Genomic DNA, 16,581 nt, shown 5'->3' on the forward strand with positions numbered 1-16,581 from the left:
TGTTTGTTTATTTATTTTTCTTTCTCTGTCCTTCTACATTAGTCTGAGCTTCACCAAGACAAGGACTGAGATGGCTAAGCTTAGGGCTGCATCCCCAGCCCCTAGCAGACACCTACTCTCATAGGGACCTGGAAGTAAGATGCAATGAAAGCTTGAAGCTTGTCTCATCCTCTCTTCACTGCAGCAGGTGTAAAGCCCCTGGATGGGGGCCAGGTTCCCACTTGGAAAACCATTAGGAGTAGAGGATTCTCAGAGGAATTGTAGGAAGGGAATATATGCCCAGCAGGCTTATGACTCTGGGGTGGGGCCGTGCTAACAATGTTCAGTCTATCTATTGTTTTCAAAGGACTAACTAGGGAAGGTAACTCTGGGCAATATCTTCCTGGCAGGCGGGAATACGCAGAACGTGGAGTGGTAAGAAGGGCGTGGGGTCGCCAGTGTGATGGAACACCGCATTAACGCGCCGCAGCGCAACTGGAGTTTTCCTTGGGAAACCCAGACTGGATGGCCGCTGAGCTGGCACAATGGTGTTTTCGAACCTGTGCCCAGTCTCTTGGGGGCAGTACTTGCTAGTTGCAGAGGCCAGGCGCTTCGTTCTCTTGCAGCTTCCAAGCCACAAGAGCTGCAACCTTGCCAATGACTCAATCGTTTCCCTGCACCCTCTGGGCTGTGCCACCCACCGCAGCCGCACATCTCCCGCCTCCCACCGGTTCCCGGCGTCTCGGGGCAGCGCCGCCCGTCCCAGGGGAGCTGCTGGCGCACCTGGCGCCTCGGGCTCCCGGGCCCTGCGCGCTGGTGGCCACACCGCCCGGCGCAGCTGCCGGCGCGCTCCCTCCCCAAACACTCAAGTGGAGTGGCTTGTCTAGCGCCCAGCGAACAACATTATCCAATTGCTTCCCGTTTTATTCGCAGGCTGGGAGCTGAGAGAGCCTGAGCGTTCACTTTCAACCCTCAAGGGGAGGAGGGATTGCGGGTGGGGAGGGGGGCCGCTCCCGGCTCCACCTCGCGCGCGCGGCGCGACCAGAGCGTCCGGCTCCGGCAGAGGCGAGCAGCGCCAGAGAACCCCGCAGCAGCCCGGAGCCCCGCGATGGAGTGAGTGTCCCCGCGCCGCGCGCGCCTTTAGCTGCCTTCCCCTCCGCATGTTGCTATGGCGACCGAGGCAGCCGGCTGATCCCGGCTTGGGTCCCGGTCCAGGATGGGTGTTTAATTTCAGCCCCCTGTGTACGCCTGGCGTTTCTATAGCAGCAGCCGGGAAGGCAGGAGCCAAGGGGTGCGAGACCTGGGATGCGTGGTTTTGGCCGCTGCCCCTTGGTCTCGGGAGGGGACGATGTTGCTGTAGAGGGAGGCACGTTCTAGGCTTTCCCGTCCCTGCCCCAAGCTTCCGCCGCTCAGGGAGTTGGCCGCAATAGCCATTACTTCCGATTCCTAACCTTGTCAGCATTATTGGACTGCAGTCAAAAAAAAGAAAAAAGAAGTGTGTGTGGAGGGGGGAGTGGGGGGGGGTCACTGCGGATCAGAAGCAAATGTAGCTTGATATGAAGCGTGTAATGGAAGCATGATGAGTTAGTGGGGAATATGAGCCAGGGCTGCAGTGCCCCGGCTACTGGAAACCAAGAGGACCCCCAAATAATTGATTTGTTCCTGGAGTAATTGAGAAAGGAGACAGAACAGTAGGACCAGCAGCCGCGGGTTGAATTACAGCGTTTGGCACCGTGGGCACTGAGTGGGAGGCATGGGGAAGAGGGCATGAAGGCAAGAGGGGCGTTAACCAGCAAAGACACAATGAAGGTCTTGGGTGGAGGTGCCGACTGGGATTCCTCTCTCTTGGGATTCCTGTCTCTGGGATTCCTGTCTCTTGGCCTCCCTGTGTGGCTTCTTGGTCAGTCTTCAAGGCTGCTGCCGCAGCAGAGCCACTCTGACAGGCGACAGGCGCCAAGAAAGAGTCATTTGGGGAGCCAGCTATTAGATACCGGCTCACTTGGTCAGCTTCTCCTCCCGTTTTCTTCCCACGGATACTCCCTGACACTGACGCTGTATGAAATCATATTTCAGCCCGGAGATAATGTCCTGTTTTCAGGTACTAGGACTTTCATGCCAAACCCAATAAACCCTGGATGCAGCTTGGATGTTCCCTCCCCCCTTTCATATCTGATTGTGCAGATGCAATTTAATCCTCACCAACAAGGCTGCTAAAGCAGAAGTGAGGGATGGTGTGGCATTTTAGCAATGAGGAGTTGTAGATTTCAGCCTCTGCGTTGGCTGGTCCTTGTGCTAGTGATTTCCTACACCAGTAATTTGATGTCTCTGAGCCTCAGTTTCCCTGTTTATACAATGGAGGTAAAGATATTCCTTACTCGTTTTGAAGTATTGAGAGGATCAGATAATGTTTCTTTCTCTGCTAAAGAGCTCTGTCAATTGTAAGGTATATGCAGATTTAAGCAGCTAATGATCAAGGCTCTGGAGTCAGTTTGCAGGGCTTGAGTCCTTTTACACTTTGCTGCCATGACATTAGTCTCTCTGGGCCTCATTTCTAGAAACAAATGGTAATAACAACAACACTTTTATGTGATTTTTGTGAAGATTAAGCCAGTTGATGCATACCAAGTTTTTTAAGAACAAAACCTAGCACAAACTAACCTCAATAAATAGTGTCAATTACCAATATTATTATTACTGCTATGGTCTCCAGCATTTTCCACTGACATCTGATAGAGTCTCAGGTTGGCACCTAGCTTTTTTTTTTTTTCAGACAATTGCTAAAGAAACACACTGTCCCAAGGGCAACCGAGAGTAGCACAGTTTTAAGATACCACTGTAGATGCAAACAGCCAGAAGACACAGCAGGCTTGGGGATACAGAGAGGAAACCGGCCACCTTGCCGTCATCATGGCTGTTTTCCAACCCAGAGATTGTCTGTTTTAAGAGATTGAATGTAGGTCTAGTTATTTGCTAGGGGAGTAATTTTCATCTTTATGATTTCACATTAATATTAACACTCTAATGTATATAACATATCTGCCAGGCTTAATGCCTGAGAGTTTAGTAACTGTGTATAGGATTTGTCCATTTACCTCCTCAGACCTTCCCTCTGTTTCCTCTCCATCCCCTGCTAAGCTTAGTTCCAGGTGTGCCTGTCACCCACCTGGAACTCCTTGAAAACAAAGAGTTTTCTCATTATACCCTTCTGCTCCTGTGGGATCCCAACTGGGGCCTCATCCAGCCTCCTTCTCCCCATGGGCCTGGCCCTGGCTTTCCCCTTCCCCTGTGACGTTCCAAAGCCCTCCTTACCTCCCAGTTAACCTCCCGCATTTCCAACTGTTTATCTGTTCTTTACCTCACTCCCTTTGACTCATTAGTATGATTTGCTTTTTAACTCTTTACTTCCCCTTTCAGAATACCACCTATTTTTGTCCTACCTTGATATTTCCCACCTGCCACTTCCTGTCCTTCCCCTCAATCTAAACCAGCTCCAAATCTCATCCTAGATAGGACAGCTTGCCTTAAATGTGGGTGAGATAAGGACTCAACTCTCCTTACTTACTGTATCTAACTCAGGTTTATGGAAAAAAAATAATAAAAGAGGGAATGAAATTCATGTCCTTCTTTTATTTTTTCATTTAACCAACAAGTATTTGTGGAGGTTAGCACTAGTCAGTGAAACAGTCATGATTCTTATTGCCTGGAGTTCATTGTCTAATGAAGGGATAGATGTTAAACCAGTAAACACAAGTGAATCTATTTTGCTGTTGTTCAGTCACTGGGGTCTGATTCTTTGTGACCCCATGGACTGTAGCACACCAGGCTTCCCTGTCCATCACCAATTCCCAGAGCTTGCTTAAGCTCATGTCCATTGAGTCGGTGATACCATCCAACCATCTCATCGTCTGCTGTCCCCTTCAATCTTTCAATCTGCTGTCCTCCTGCCTTCAATCCTTCCCAGCATCAGGGTCTTTTCTAATGAGTCACCTCTTCGCATCAGGTGGCCAAAGTATTGGAGCTTTAGCATCAGTCCTTCCAATGAATATTCAGGGTTGATTTCCTTTAGAATTGACTGGTAAAGTGCCATGGAGGAAAAAACAGAGAAAATGACAGGACGGGGATATATGTTAGACTAGGGGGTTAGCAAAGCCCCACTGAGGAACTGAAATGTAATGTGACATCTAAAGGAGAATCAAATGTAGGAATTGGCTGGTTAAAGAGTAGATGGAAGATGCACTCTGGGCTGAGAAAACAGCATGTGCTAAGGCCCCGAGACAGGAGAGACCTCAGCAAGTTGGAAGAACTGGAGGAAGGGTCCTGTGGCTGGAGTTCTGCAGTGAGGGGATGATGGTTGAGAGATGGCTAAGTGTGTGGAGCCACCAGAGAACTTTCGGCACCTTTCCTTCTGAAGGTGACCAGCAAGGACCTACTGTATTTCACAGGGAGCTCTACTCTGTGTTATGTGGCATCCTGGATGAGAGGGGAGTCTGGGGGGGAATGGATACATGTGTATGCATGGCTGAGTTCCTTCTGCTGTCCACCTGAAACTATCACAACATTGTTAATCAGTTCTACTCCAATATAAAATAAAAAGTTTACAAATGAATGTGTCATAGCCAAGTATGAGAATGCTTTAAATGTCTGCAACTGGAGAAGAGATTATCACTTTTAAAAGCCAGACTGTTATGTGCCCATAGCTGATCATTTTGAGTAAGCCAAGGTCACTATTTAAAATGACACTGAGTTAAAATAAAAGCAAAATCATCTATTCATGAGAATGATTGGTTTTAATGAAACAAGAGCATCTGAGTTAAAATGAGGGAAAAAAATCTCTATCACAAGATGAGAGGGTGCTCAGTTCAGTTCAGTTGCTCAGTCGTGTCCGACTCTTTGCGACCCCATGAATCGCAGCACGCCAGGCCTCCCTGTCCATCACCAGCTCCCGGAGTTCACTCAGATTCACGTCCATCGAGTCTGTGATGCCATCCAGCAATCTCATCCTCTGTTGTCCCCTTTTCCTCCTGGTGATTGTAATTGATTGCCCTCCTTGTTCGGTCAGTTGGAAGATCAGAGTGTTTGTGGGCATGAACGGTAGTACATGCAGTTACTAATTTGATTCCACACCTAAAGGTTGTGGCAGACACTTCTCTAGAACAGTCTGGGAGCCAAAAGGCAAAGAGAACAGAGCATGGGAACTCTTAAAATTGCTAGAGACTTGATAGGTTCTTTACTCTGACAGCTGAGGAAATTAGAGACCATCACTGTTTATTTGCCATTTGTTGCAGTTTTTTGTGAGTTTTACCTTTTCAAAATTTTGAACATTTGTAGTTTTGAACTGTAAATATAATTCTCACAGTTCACTTAATTGAGATTTCTTTATGTACGAGTCTCTGTTCTAAGCTCTGAGATTGTAACAGTGAACAAAGCTGAACCAGATCATCTCCTCACGGAGCTTCTATTTAATCATGGAGAACATGTTATATAAATGTTAATGTCAGGAAGTGATAAATGTTAAGAATAAAAGTAAAACCCAGTAGGAGATTGGAGGCTGATTAGAGCAGGTTACTTTTTCTTAATTGAAGTATAGTTGATTTACACTGTTGAATTAATTTCTGCTGTATAGCAAAATGACTCAGTTATATGTATATATATATATATATATATATATATATATATACACCTTCTTTTTTATATTCTTTCCCATTATGATTTATCACAGGATATTGAATATTTTTCCCTGTGCTATACAGTAGGACCTTGTTGTTTATCCATTCTATATATAATAGCTTGCATCTGCTAATCCCAAACTCACAATCCATTCCTTCCCACTCCCAAGGAAGGGTTACTTTTGACAGAGTAGTCAGGAAATAGATTTCTGAGTTGGTGAGTTTGAATAGTTGGTGAGTTTCTGTGGCTTTTATGAACAAACAAATTGAATGCATAAAATTATACAGTCACATCCCCCCGTCCCCAATAATTCTATAAGATTTTTCCATTGTGTTCTGGCCTTGACTGTTGCTCTGGTGAAGTCAGAGGCTAGCCTGGTTAATTCCTCTGGCAATTTCATATTTTTTGCCTTGATGCTGATAGAAATATTTTTAAACATTAAAGTTTAGTAACTGTTTTTATGATATCTCTCACTATAAGTCACTGTGTCAGTTTTTCTTGGAAAATGGTATGTTCCTTTGATCTGAAGATCCATGCTGCTGCTGCTGCTGCTGCTAAGTTGCTTTAGTTGTGTCTGACTCTGTGCAACCCCACAGACAGCAGCCCACCAGGCTCCTCTGTCCTTGGGATTCTCCAGGCAAGAACACTGGAATGGGTTGCCATTTCCTTCTCCAATGCATGAAAGTGAAAAGTGAAAGTGAAGTCGCTCAGTTGTGTCCGACTCTTAGCGACCTTGTGGACTGTAGCCTACCAGGCTCCTCCATCCATGGGATTTCCCAGGCAAGAGTACTAGAGTGGGGTGCCGTTGCCTTCTCTGCTGAAGATCCATATTTTCCTTTATTTTTTGTAATGGCATTTTCTTCCTAGCCTTCAATTAAAAAATGTATTCTGTTATCTGCTGCAGGTGCATCTATTACTCACTCCTTGCCATCATAACTGTTTTGAATCGCTTTCATTTTTCCCCCCTGACTTTCCCATGAGTTCTTGTGACATTTTAAAATCTATCCCCTAGGTAACTGTTTTTTAGCAGTATTTAGTCCTTACTCATTCTAATGTAGCTTTCACTTCTTTAATGGTTTTGTTGTTCTCTTCATTTTCTGGCTCTGCCAGTCCATTTTGCGCTTATTTTTTTTTTTTAAAGCGTTTATACTTTGCTTAATTTCTTAGAATATGTGGAGAAGAGTTTATCTGAAAATTTCATCCATTTCTTATGTCATTTTCTGAAATATATGTACCTGCCTTTTGCTTGTAAATCTTTCCTTTCCTTTTTAAAAATAATAGTTAAGTATATAGAATCTGTGCACATTGGCAGAAGTGGGTTGGCAGTAGCTGCTTTTCTTTCTGAAGGCCACAGCCCCTGCCTGCAGCCTGTCCCACATCTGTAGCTCTAGTTCTCTTCTAGTTCTGACACCCTCCCCTTCTACCCCCTGGTTATTTTTATTTATTACTCATTTCCAAATCCAGGTAATTCTAGCCCGAACTGCTATTTGTCCAAGAATAAGTGACAAGGATAAGGGCAGTGTTTGGGGGAACACAATGACTTTAGATGAGCTGTTTTGTCTCATAAACATTTCTTACAACTCTACAATGTTTTCTGCTCTAAAAATACGTTGCCGTGAGATCACTCACACAGGTCGCACATCTCAGCTTACTTTGTGTGTGTGGCGGGGGGGTTGGGGTGAGGAGACAGACAGCTACTTGGTGCTTATTTATCATTGCGTAATTGACTCTGTTTAGCATCCCAAACAAAGGGGAGGGGGCAAGTCATCTTCAAAGGTAATTGTTGTTTTCTTTCTTACATCTCTTGCCTCTAGACTAGTTCTGTGTTTAGTTTTCAAGCTTTCAAGCTTTCATAGATAATGAAGATAGAGCGCTCAGTGCCACTTCCTGCACTACCCCGGTGTGGAACCAGCCCCTCCACACAGATGTTTCCCATGTCCCCGTGACCTCCACATCACACGCCACCATTCCAACACTGGGCCTCTCTGGACCGTCTCCTTAGTTACAAAAGAAATTTGAAAACCTTCTGAGATGTACAGAGGTAGAGATCACCTTTTAGGGTTGTCTGTTGATTTAATAAAAATTATCCTCTTTTTGAGACTCATAGACTTAGAAAAGGAACTTATAGTTGCCAGGGGGAAGGGATAGTTAGGGACACATTGCTATATTTAAAATAGATAACCAACAAAAACCTATTGTATAGCATATGGAACTCCACTCAATTCCACCACTTATGTAAAAGAGAGATTTAGGAGAGAACGGATACATGTATATACATGTATACATTGGCTGAGTCCCTTTGTTGTTCACCTGAAGCTATTACAACATTGTTAATCTGCTATATGCCAATACAAAATAAAAAAAACTTTAAAAAATTGTCTCTTTTTGGCAGATAATTCTTATAATCTGCGACTTGAGAATCCTAGCTCTTTGCTAGCTTCATAGTAGCTCAATTTTTATTTATGATTTTTCATTCTTTTAGTTTCTCTCAGCAGGTTTCCTGCAGATGGAAAACTTGCGTTTACCATATCTTTGAATGAATCAATGAATCTTGTGTTCCTATGAAAATAATATAGGGAACTACCAAATGTCATTGTTATTAGAAAATCATATGTATCTATTTCCAAAGAATTCTTAGGAATGTCTATGTCATAGTAAGTTCATGAATGATATTATAGATACTTTGCAGTGGAAGAGCTTTGGAAAGGGTATACTTGGTGGATATTCTTCATCTCGCCCATCAAATCTGCTGTCTCCTCTTCCCACACTGATTTGTGCACTTGAAGGCTGGCCTCTGTGGTCTGCATCAATTAGGCTCTCCTGCCCTTTGGTTCGGAGAAGGCAATGGCACCCCACTCCAGTACTCTTGCCTAGAAAATTCCATGGACAGAGTAGCCTAGTAGGCTGCAGTCCATGGGGTCACTACTAGTCAGACACGACTGAGCGACTTCACTTTCACTTTTCACTTTCACGCATTGGAGAAGGAAATGGCAACCCACTCCAGTGTTCTTGCCTAGAGAATCCCAGGGACGGGGGAGCCTGGTGGGCTGCCGTCTGTGGGGTTGCACAGAGTCGGACACGACTGAAGCGACTTAGCAGCAGCAGCAGCAGCCCTTTGGTTTCCTGTTGGGTTGGATCAAGGGGAGACATGAGCAGGGTAGAAGAAGAGTGAGGTCATTTATTGCGTCATCTCCTTTCTGATAAGGAAGTGGGTTGGCAGTAGCTACTTTTCTTTTCTGAAGGCCACAACCGCTGCCTGCGGCCTGTCCCACATCTGTAGCTCTAGTTCTCTTCCAGTTCTGACACCCTCCCCTTCTACCCTCTGATTTGGTGCTCCACCATCCCTGTTGGTTTTTCTTCATTCTGGCTATGTCTCTGTAAAGCAGTCCCTTTATTAAGCTCACTTCAGTTATCCAGTTTGAGTGGGCCATCTATTTTCAGCTGGGATTCTAACTCTCAAAGGATAAAAGTGTTTAAAGTCTTACAAAAACATACTTCACATTTCCGGGACAGACCTTGAGAGTTTTTGTTTGTACACACATTCTGGTCATTGGAACGCAAGGCTCCAAAATATGACACAAGTGTTGACAGTTGTTGTGAGTTTACCATGAACTTACTAAGGAGAAGCTTCAGTTCCACAAGGTACCGAAGTGTGTGTTTGCTTCACATTGAAAAATGTCATTTTTCTTATTACCTATAATAAAAATTCCCCTAACTTGACTCCTCAGAGGAAGACTAATCTCAGTTATGGAGAGGCTGAATTAGAATTTTATTCTATTTAAAGAAGTGAAATTTTCTTCTCATTAGAGGAGGGAACCTTACTAGTCAAAATTCTGTTTTTATGCACAGGACTTCATTGTATTTCACCTACAATTTAAACATAAGTGATAATTTAACTAATCAATAGTATGTAAGTGAATGCTTCCTAAACTGCTGCCAAATCAATAAAATCTGTCCCATCTTGTTTGCTCTTATTCTTCACAGATAGCTATCTCAAAAGCATAAAATATATCTAATCAGAAGGTATATCTTACAAGTTCTGGATGTTGTTGTTGTTCAGTTGCTCAGTTGTTTCAGATTCTTTGCGACCCCATGAACTGCGGCACGCCAGGCTTCCCTGTCCTTCTCTATCGCCTCCTGCCCTCAATCCCAGCATCAGCATCTTTCCCAATGAGTCAGCTCTTTGCATCAGTGGCCAAAGTATTGGAGCTTCAGCTTTAGCATCAGTCCTTTCAATGAATTTTCAGGGTTGATTTCCTTTAGGATTGACTGATTTGATCTCCTTGCTGTCCAAGGGACTCCCAAGAGTCTTCTCCAGCACCACAGTTTGAAAGCATCAGTTCTTTGGGGTTCAGCTTTTTTTATTGCCCAGCTCTCACATCCATATATGACTACTGGAAAAACCATAGCCTTGACTATACAGACCTTTGTTGACAGAGTAATGTCTTTTTTTTAACATGCTGCCTAGGTTTGTCATAGCTTTCCTTCCAAGGAGCAAGCATCTTTTAATTTCATGGCTTCAGTCACTGTCTACAGTGATTTTGGAGCCCAAGAAAATAAAATCTGTCACTGTTTTCACTTTTTCCCCATCTGTTTGCCCTGAAGTGATGGGACCGGATGCCATGATCTTAGTTTTTTAATGTTGTTTTAAGCCAGCTTTCTCACTTTCCTCTTTCACCCTTGTCAAGTCGCCCTTTAGTTAGTTCCTCTTCACTTTCTGCCATTAGAGAGGTATTATCTGCATTTGATATATTTTACAAGTTCTGAATGAATGGGCTCTAAATTAAAGATATTATGCTCCATCTAGTTTTATAAGTATTTCATACTTAGAAAGTAAGTTTTTTAGACTGCTTATCATTTTGCTTTGAGTACCACTATTTCTCTGTCATGTATGGATGTGAGAGTTGGACTGTGAAGAAGGCTGAGCACCAAAGAATTGATGCTTTTGAACTGTGGTGTTGGAGAAGACTCTTGAGAGTCCCTTGAACTGCAAGGAGATCCAACCAGTCCATTCTGAAGGAGATCAGCCCTGGGATTTCTTTGGAAGGAATGATGCTAAAGCTGAAGCTCCAGTACTTTGGCCACCTCATGCGAAGAGTTGACTCATTGGAAAAGACTCTGATGTTGGGAGGGATTGGGGGCAGGAGAAGAAGGGGACAACCGAGGATGAGGTGGCTGGATGGCATCACGGACTTGGACGTGAGTCCGAGTGAGCTCCAGGAGATGGTGATGGATAGGGAGGCCTGGTGTGCTGCGATTCATGGGGTCGCAAAGAGTTGGACACGACTGAATGACTGAACTGAACTATGTTCATTTATTCATTCGTTCAACTCATAATTATTAAATAGCTACCTACTGCTAGGTATTGTTCTAGGTCCCTGTGATACAAATATGAATATGACATAGTTCCTGCCTCCACGGAGGCCACAATCTATGAGGAACAAGTATAACTGGCTATGTAATTTTAATAAAGCGTGCTAAATGTTGTACTAGAGGAAAGTTTGAAGAAATATTGTCTGAAGCACATAACAAGGGGACAGGAATCTAAATGAATCTTAAGCATTCAGAGATCCTGCTGCTGCTGCTGCTAAGTCGCTTCAGTTCTGTCCGACTCTGTGCGACCCCAGAGATGGTAGTTCACCAGGCTCCCCCGTCCCTGGTATTCTCCAGGCAAGAACACTGGAGTGGGTTGCCATTTCCTTCTCCAATGCATGAAAGTGAAAAGTGAAAGTGAAGTCACTGAGTCGTGTCCAACTCTCAGCGACCCCATGGATTGCAGCCCACCAGGCTCCTCCATCCATGGGATTTTCCAGGCAAGAGTACTGGAGTGGGGTGCCAGTGCCTTCTCTGTCAGAGATCCTACATGGGACCAAAATCCAAGCCTGATTATTAGCCCCTCAAATTAAGTTAGCATTTAAAAAAAAGGCTTTTTTAATATCTGAACTAGTCATCTTACAACTGCTTAAGTCATCTTCCAAAAAAAGTTAACCAAGCTAATTGCAGTATTAAAGCTAGACTGAATAATTGATAGTCTTCAAATATAAAGCATTTGTTCTCACTAACAAGTTTATGGCTGAGGCCCCCTCCACAGTATAGTGGTAAATGTCTGCCCCCTGGAGGAATCAGAAGCTCCATTTTTTCAGATAATAGTGCGAAGAGGGTTCACTAAGGAAGTAAAGCAAAACAAAGAACAGAAAGGAAACAAACCAGAACAAACAGACAGAAACACATGTAGATGTATTTGCTGGGTACTGCTAAACCTTTTTGGATACTTTACTTGTTTTAGCTGTCTTTGTTGAAATCATGTCCAAAGCCTCTCACTTTTGAAGAGCATTAAGATTTGCTACGCTATAGCTATGAGTCTTCCAGGGAACAATTAAAGAAGCTGGTTTAGAAACAAAAGTTCTCCAACTTTCCAGTGCTTTCTTTACCTTATTTTCCAAGACAGAGGTTTCCAGCATTTAAAGCTGATGACACCAACAATAAAGGTTTATTTCCTCAGAGACTCATACTGTAAGGTTCAATGAATCCCCTGGGAATAGTGTTAAAGGGCATTTCCTGATTCTGTGGACCTGGGGTGGGATTGGAGAGTCTACATTCCCAACAAGCTTCCTAGGAGAGGATAATGATGCTGCTGCTCTGGGGACAATACTTTGAGTGGCAATGCCTACAACACAAAGACGCAGCGTAGGGCTTTATATAATGCAAGAAGTGAGCATCTCATCCTTTTACACCTCTTCCCCACCAACAACCCTCCTGGTAGAGGATTGCTGCCATGAACTGGAGTTCAGCAGTCTACGGAGCAGAAACTAGGCTCCTCATTTTAGTTGGTATAACTTGGCAGTTTCATGTGGATAAAGCCTTTATTTTCTAGAAAGTTAGGGCAGGATGGGGGTTGTGGAAAAAAAGTGTTTAAGGGGTTAACATGAATTTTATCTATTTTTAAAAATATGCATTTAAAAAGTGGGGGGGTCATAAATAATTTAAAATCTAAAAAAAATTTCTTTGGCCAGTTCCTTAATGTTTAAAAAATAGCTAGTGAATCTAATTACCTTTAAGTATTTGCAAATCGGTAAAATCTTGGTGTAAATGTCAAGTTATGATTCTATAAATATAAGTCATGTTAATATGAATACAAAATGTTCAGGGCAAGAAGCTTGTGGTATTATATTTTTTGAACAAGATCGACAAACTTAGGGATACTTACTGTTGAAAGTCAGAGAAGAGTGACTGATTTCATAAAGAATAATTTAAACATGTTATTATGTTGGCTTTTTATGTGAGATGAGAATTATCCCCCAAATTCCTTCCTTGTTATAGGAGTTAAATATTCTAAGAACAATACATGTTCAAGAATTAAACTGTACAGAATAAAGTTTAGTTATGGATTCTTGATTACTTAATAAAATGATGGCTCTCCAAACCTAATTACATTTGCGTGAATTAAACACATTTCTTAACGGCTCTTGATTTGTCTTCCACCAGTCTGTGTCAGCTATACCATGCGTCTTCCTGTTAGCGTCACTCCAGCTCTTGAAATTAGAAGCATTATATTATATTATGATGATGTGCGTATGGCATCAGTGCAAGAAAGTAGGGGTGTCATGCCCCGCAGAAACAAAAATTTGGAGGGAGGGTGTGTGTGTGTGTGTGTGTGTGTGTGTAAAACTCTTTTTTTAAGGCCTCCTAAAATGTGTATCTGTCTTTTATTTTGATACTTTCCCATTTCCCCCATGCATTACCTTGGAAATGATAAAAGGATTCCTAAGGCCAAAATCCTGAGGCTGATGGAAAAGCTTTGACCCTTGTCTCCCACTGTCCAAATTTGCCTGCTTCAGGGGACTGGTCATCCTTGGGGGTATAGGTTGGCATCTGGTATGCCTCAGCCATGAGAGTAGGACTGCCTGCCTGTGTATATCCTGGGTTCCGGCAAGGGTAGGGAGGCTAAGGAGAAAGGGTGGGAAAGGAAGTGGGGAGGGACTTTGTGATGCAGAAACACAGGGTAAAATCTACAGGGGATCCTTGGTGCCTGTTGGTTTTTTCAGTGAGGAAAGCTGCTTGGGTGGTCTGCAGAGGAGGCCCCTGGAAACTGGCCACTCCCACTGCCTGGCTGATATTGATAACCTGATTTTCTTTCTTGTTTCTCTCTGTCTCTGTGCATCTCAGCTTTGGTGGTCTCTGGATGGGATGAAAACCAAATGGGTTCTTCATGTAGTGCCCTGAAACAGTGGGAAAGCTGTTGGTTCATCCTGACCTCTCTTTCCCAGTGGGGGGGGACTCTGTCTAGCTGGGAAGTTCTCTTGACACTGAGCTATGCCAGCCTGGGGAATAAGTCAATGCAGACAAAATGAATTGTCTTCCCTTTTGTTTGGTTATTTTTCTTTCACTGTGTTATTGAAGTTTCTTAAGTAGACCCTTGAGCTCACCCAGAGCTATTTTTGTTCATGGATAGTTGTCTAATTGCTGATCTTTGTTGGGAGACAGAGACTCAGGTCTCCCATGTCATCATCTTGGTGATGTCACCCTGGAAGCTAATGGAGCTCTGATCCATTTCCAAAGCATAAAACAGTCTCCTATCATGTCTACAGCTGTATCCCTAGACCCTAACATTCTAAGTGGTACTAAGATGCAGGTACCATGTAGCTATCAAGATAGCTAGGGGCCTATCTTGATACTCTCAAAGCTCAGGTTGTCACTGCTTTTGATTCACAGAATAAAAGATCTGTAGGGTGGATTAACATAAACCGGAGATCAGAGGTAAGTTTGCCTATATTGGAGTGGAAGTTTGGGTCTGCAGTTGATGAGAAAACTCACCTACACTTAGGTATTAAGCTTATGAATAGATTTACATTTGGAGTCTCTTCCACCATTAAATAACTTATAGATGATATTTCATAGGTTCCCTTTATCAAATTCAGGATGTTATTTTCTTTCTCTACCCTCCTCCGGTCTGTGAGTTTCTCAGACTTTTTCTGTTTTTTTATTACTATGACAGTTTCAAGGAGTATTGGTCAGGTATTTTATAGAATTGTCCTCCATTTGGGTTTGCCCCATGTTTTTCTCATGGTTAGAGTGGGGGTATGGCTTTTTGGAGGAGGATCACAGAGGGGAAGTGCCAGTCTCATCACATCATCTCAAGAGTATGAACAATCAATGTGACTCATCCCGTTGATGATGTTATCCTTGGTCATGTGGCCGAGGTAGTGTCTGCCAAGTTTCTCCTCAGTAAAGTTACTTTCCCACCTTTTCCAGACTGTGCCCCACCTCCTTGAGGGAGGGTAACTGGATAATTTACTTGGAATTCTTCTGTAGGGAGATTTATTGTCTCCACACCATTTGTTTGCTTGTTCAATCATTTATACATATCAGCACAGGCTCATAGATATTTATTTTATATTTTAGGTTATTATTATCCAATGCTACATGATTATTTTGTTCAAATTTTTCTGTTTTTGTCATACGGATCTTTTTTAGGTTGATTGTGAGGTACCTAAATGTAGTTTTCTTAATGTTTCTCCTATAGGGTTTTGGACTTTCAGCATATATACTTTAACTACTCATTCTTTATCTTTTTCTTTTAGGACCCCAATTATTCATATTTTAGAGTGCTTGGTATTGTCCCACAAGTCATTGAGGCAATGGTTTTCTAAAGCTTTTTCCTTGTGTCATGCTTCTATTTTGATAATTTCTCTTGATCCATTTCACATTCAGTTTTTTCCCCTTCATTGTCCAATTTGCTGTTAATCACATCCAATGAATTTTTAAATTTAAGTATTTTGTTTTTCAGTTCCAGGATTTCTTTTTGGTGCTTTGTTAATCTCCATATCTCTGTGAATTTTCTTATCTTTTCACCAGTTATATCCACGTTTTCCTGTAGATCCTCTGACTTATTTACATAGTTATTTTAAACTCCTTATCTTCTAATTCCAACATCTGGGTCTTCTGTGGGCCTGTTTCATCTGACTGTTTTTTCCTTTGTAACAGGGTCACATAATCTTTCACTGTTCCTGTAGACGTTTTTGAAATGATGATGGGGGACTCCCATGTTAAGTGGTATCTGCCTAGCACCTCCTAAGGCAATCTGTTCTGCAAAATATCGTACTAAAGTATCCAGAAGATACTAAAAAGATAAAAAGAAAATTTCAACACCCCAGATTGAGACAAATGATCTTTTGTCACCCTCTGGAAGGAATTTCCACTAATTATGAAGCCAAAAGAATTGGGAAGAGGACAGAATTCAGTGTCCTACCCATGCTTTGCCTCTGGAAAAGGGAGTAGCCTCACATCCCAAGAACAAGGTCGAGAGAGTTCTCCCCTTCCCTCACTCTCTGCTCAATTGACTGTACATCCAGAAAATCAGGCAACTTTTTTTCATTTTAAGGCATATATTAAATGACTGCTGTGCCCAGAAAATAGGGAAGAAAACAGAGAATTATTGCTTGTCTACTGTAATCTTGGAGTGTAGCTAATGAGAAAAGTACTGCAAGACAAAGAAGTGATAATTGGCTGAATGTTGGTAGCTTCATTAAAATAGGGACTATGGGAGACAAGGGAAAAGACAATGGCACCCCACTCCAGTACTCTTGCCTGGCAAATCCCATGGACAGAGGAGCCTGGTGGGCTGCAGTCCATGGGGTCGTGAAGTCGGACATGACTGAGTGACTTCACTTTCACGTTTCACTTTCATGCATTGGAGAAGGAAATGGCAACCCACTCCAGTGTTCTTGCCTGGAGAATCCCAGGGACGGGGCAGCCTGGTGGGCTGCTATCTATGGAGTCGCACAGAGTCGGACACGACTGAAGTGACTTAGCAGCAGCAGCAGCAGCAGCAGCATAGGAGACAAGAGTAGACTTAGGTGATGGATGATGAGTTCAGTTTTGTACTTGCTGAGTTTGAGGCTCCTGGGGTGTTTTATTAAGATCATTAAGATGTGA

The 16,581-nt window shown here is 43.0% G+C and overlaps 1 protein-coding gene across 5 annotated transcripts in view; it reads left to right on the forward strand.

The window, feature by feature from the left end:
* The first annotated feature begins 1,020 nt into the window (after nucleotides 1-1,020).
* The window catches only part of PALM2AKAP2 (PALM2 and AKAP2 fusion), a 507,547-nt gene continuing 491,986 nt past the window's right edge, over nucleotides 1,021-16,581 (forward strand). For 3 of the 5 annotated variants that reach the window (XM_040237459.1, XM_040237441.1, XM_040237467.1), the window contains exon 1: nucleotides 1,033-1,092. In XM_040237459.1, coding sequence (XP_040093393.1) covers nucleotides 1,088-1,092 — 5 coding nt within the window. In that variant the 5' untranslated portion in view covers nucleotides 1,033-1,087. Of the gene's footprint in view, nucleotides 1,093-16,581 lie in introns of all 5 variants that reach the window. The other 2 variants (XM_040237431.1, XM_040237449.1) reach the window with 1 other exon arrangement.

Source organism: Oryx dammah, unplaced genomic scaffold, assembly GCF_014754425.2.
Source record: "Oryx dammah isolate SB20612 unplaced genomic scaffold, SCBI_Odam_1.1 HiC_scaffold_1, whole genome shotgun sequence".
In the NCBI taxonomy this organism is placed as follows: Eukaryota; Metazoa; Chordata; class Mammalia; order Artiodactyla; family Bovidae; genus Oryx; species Oryx dammah.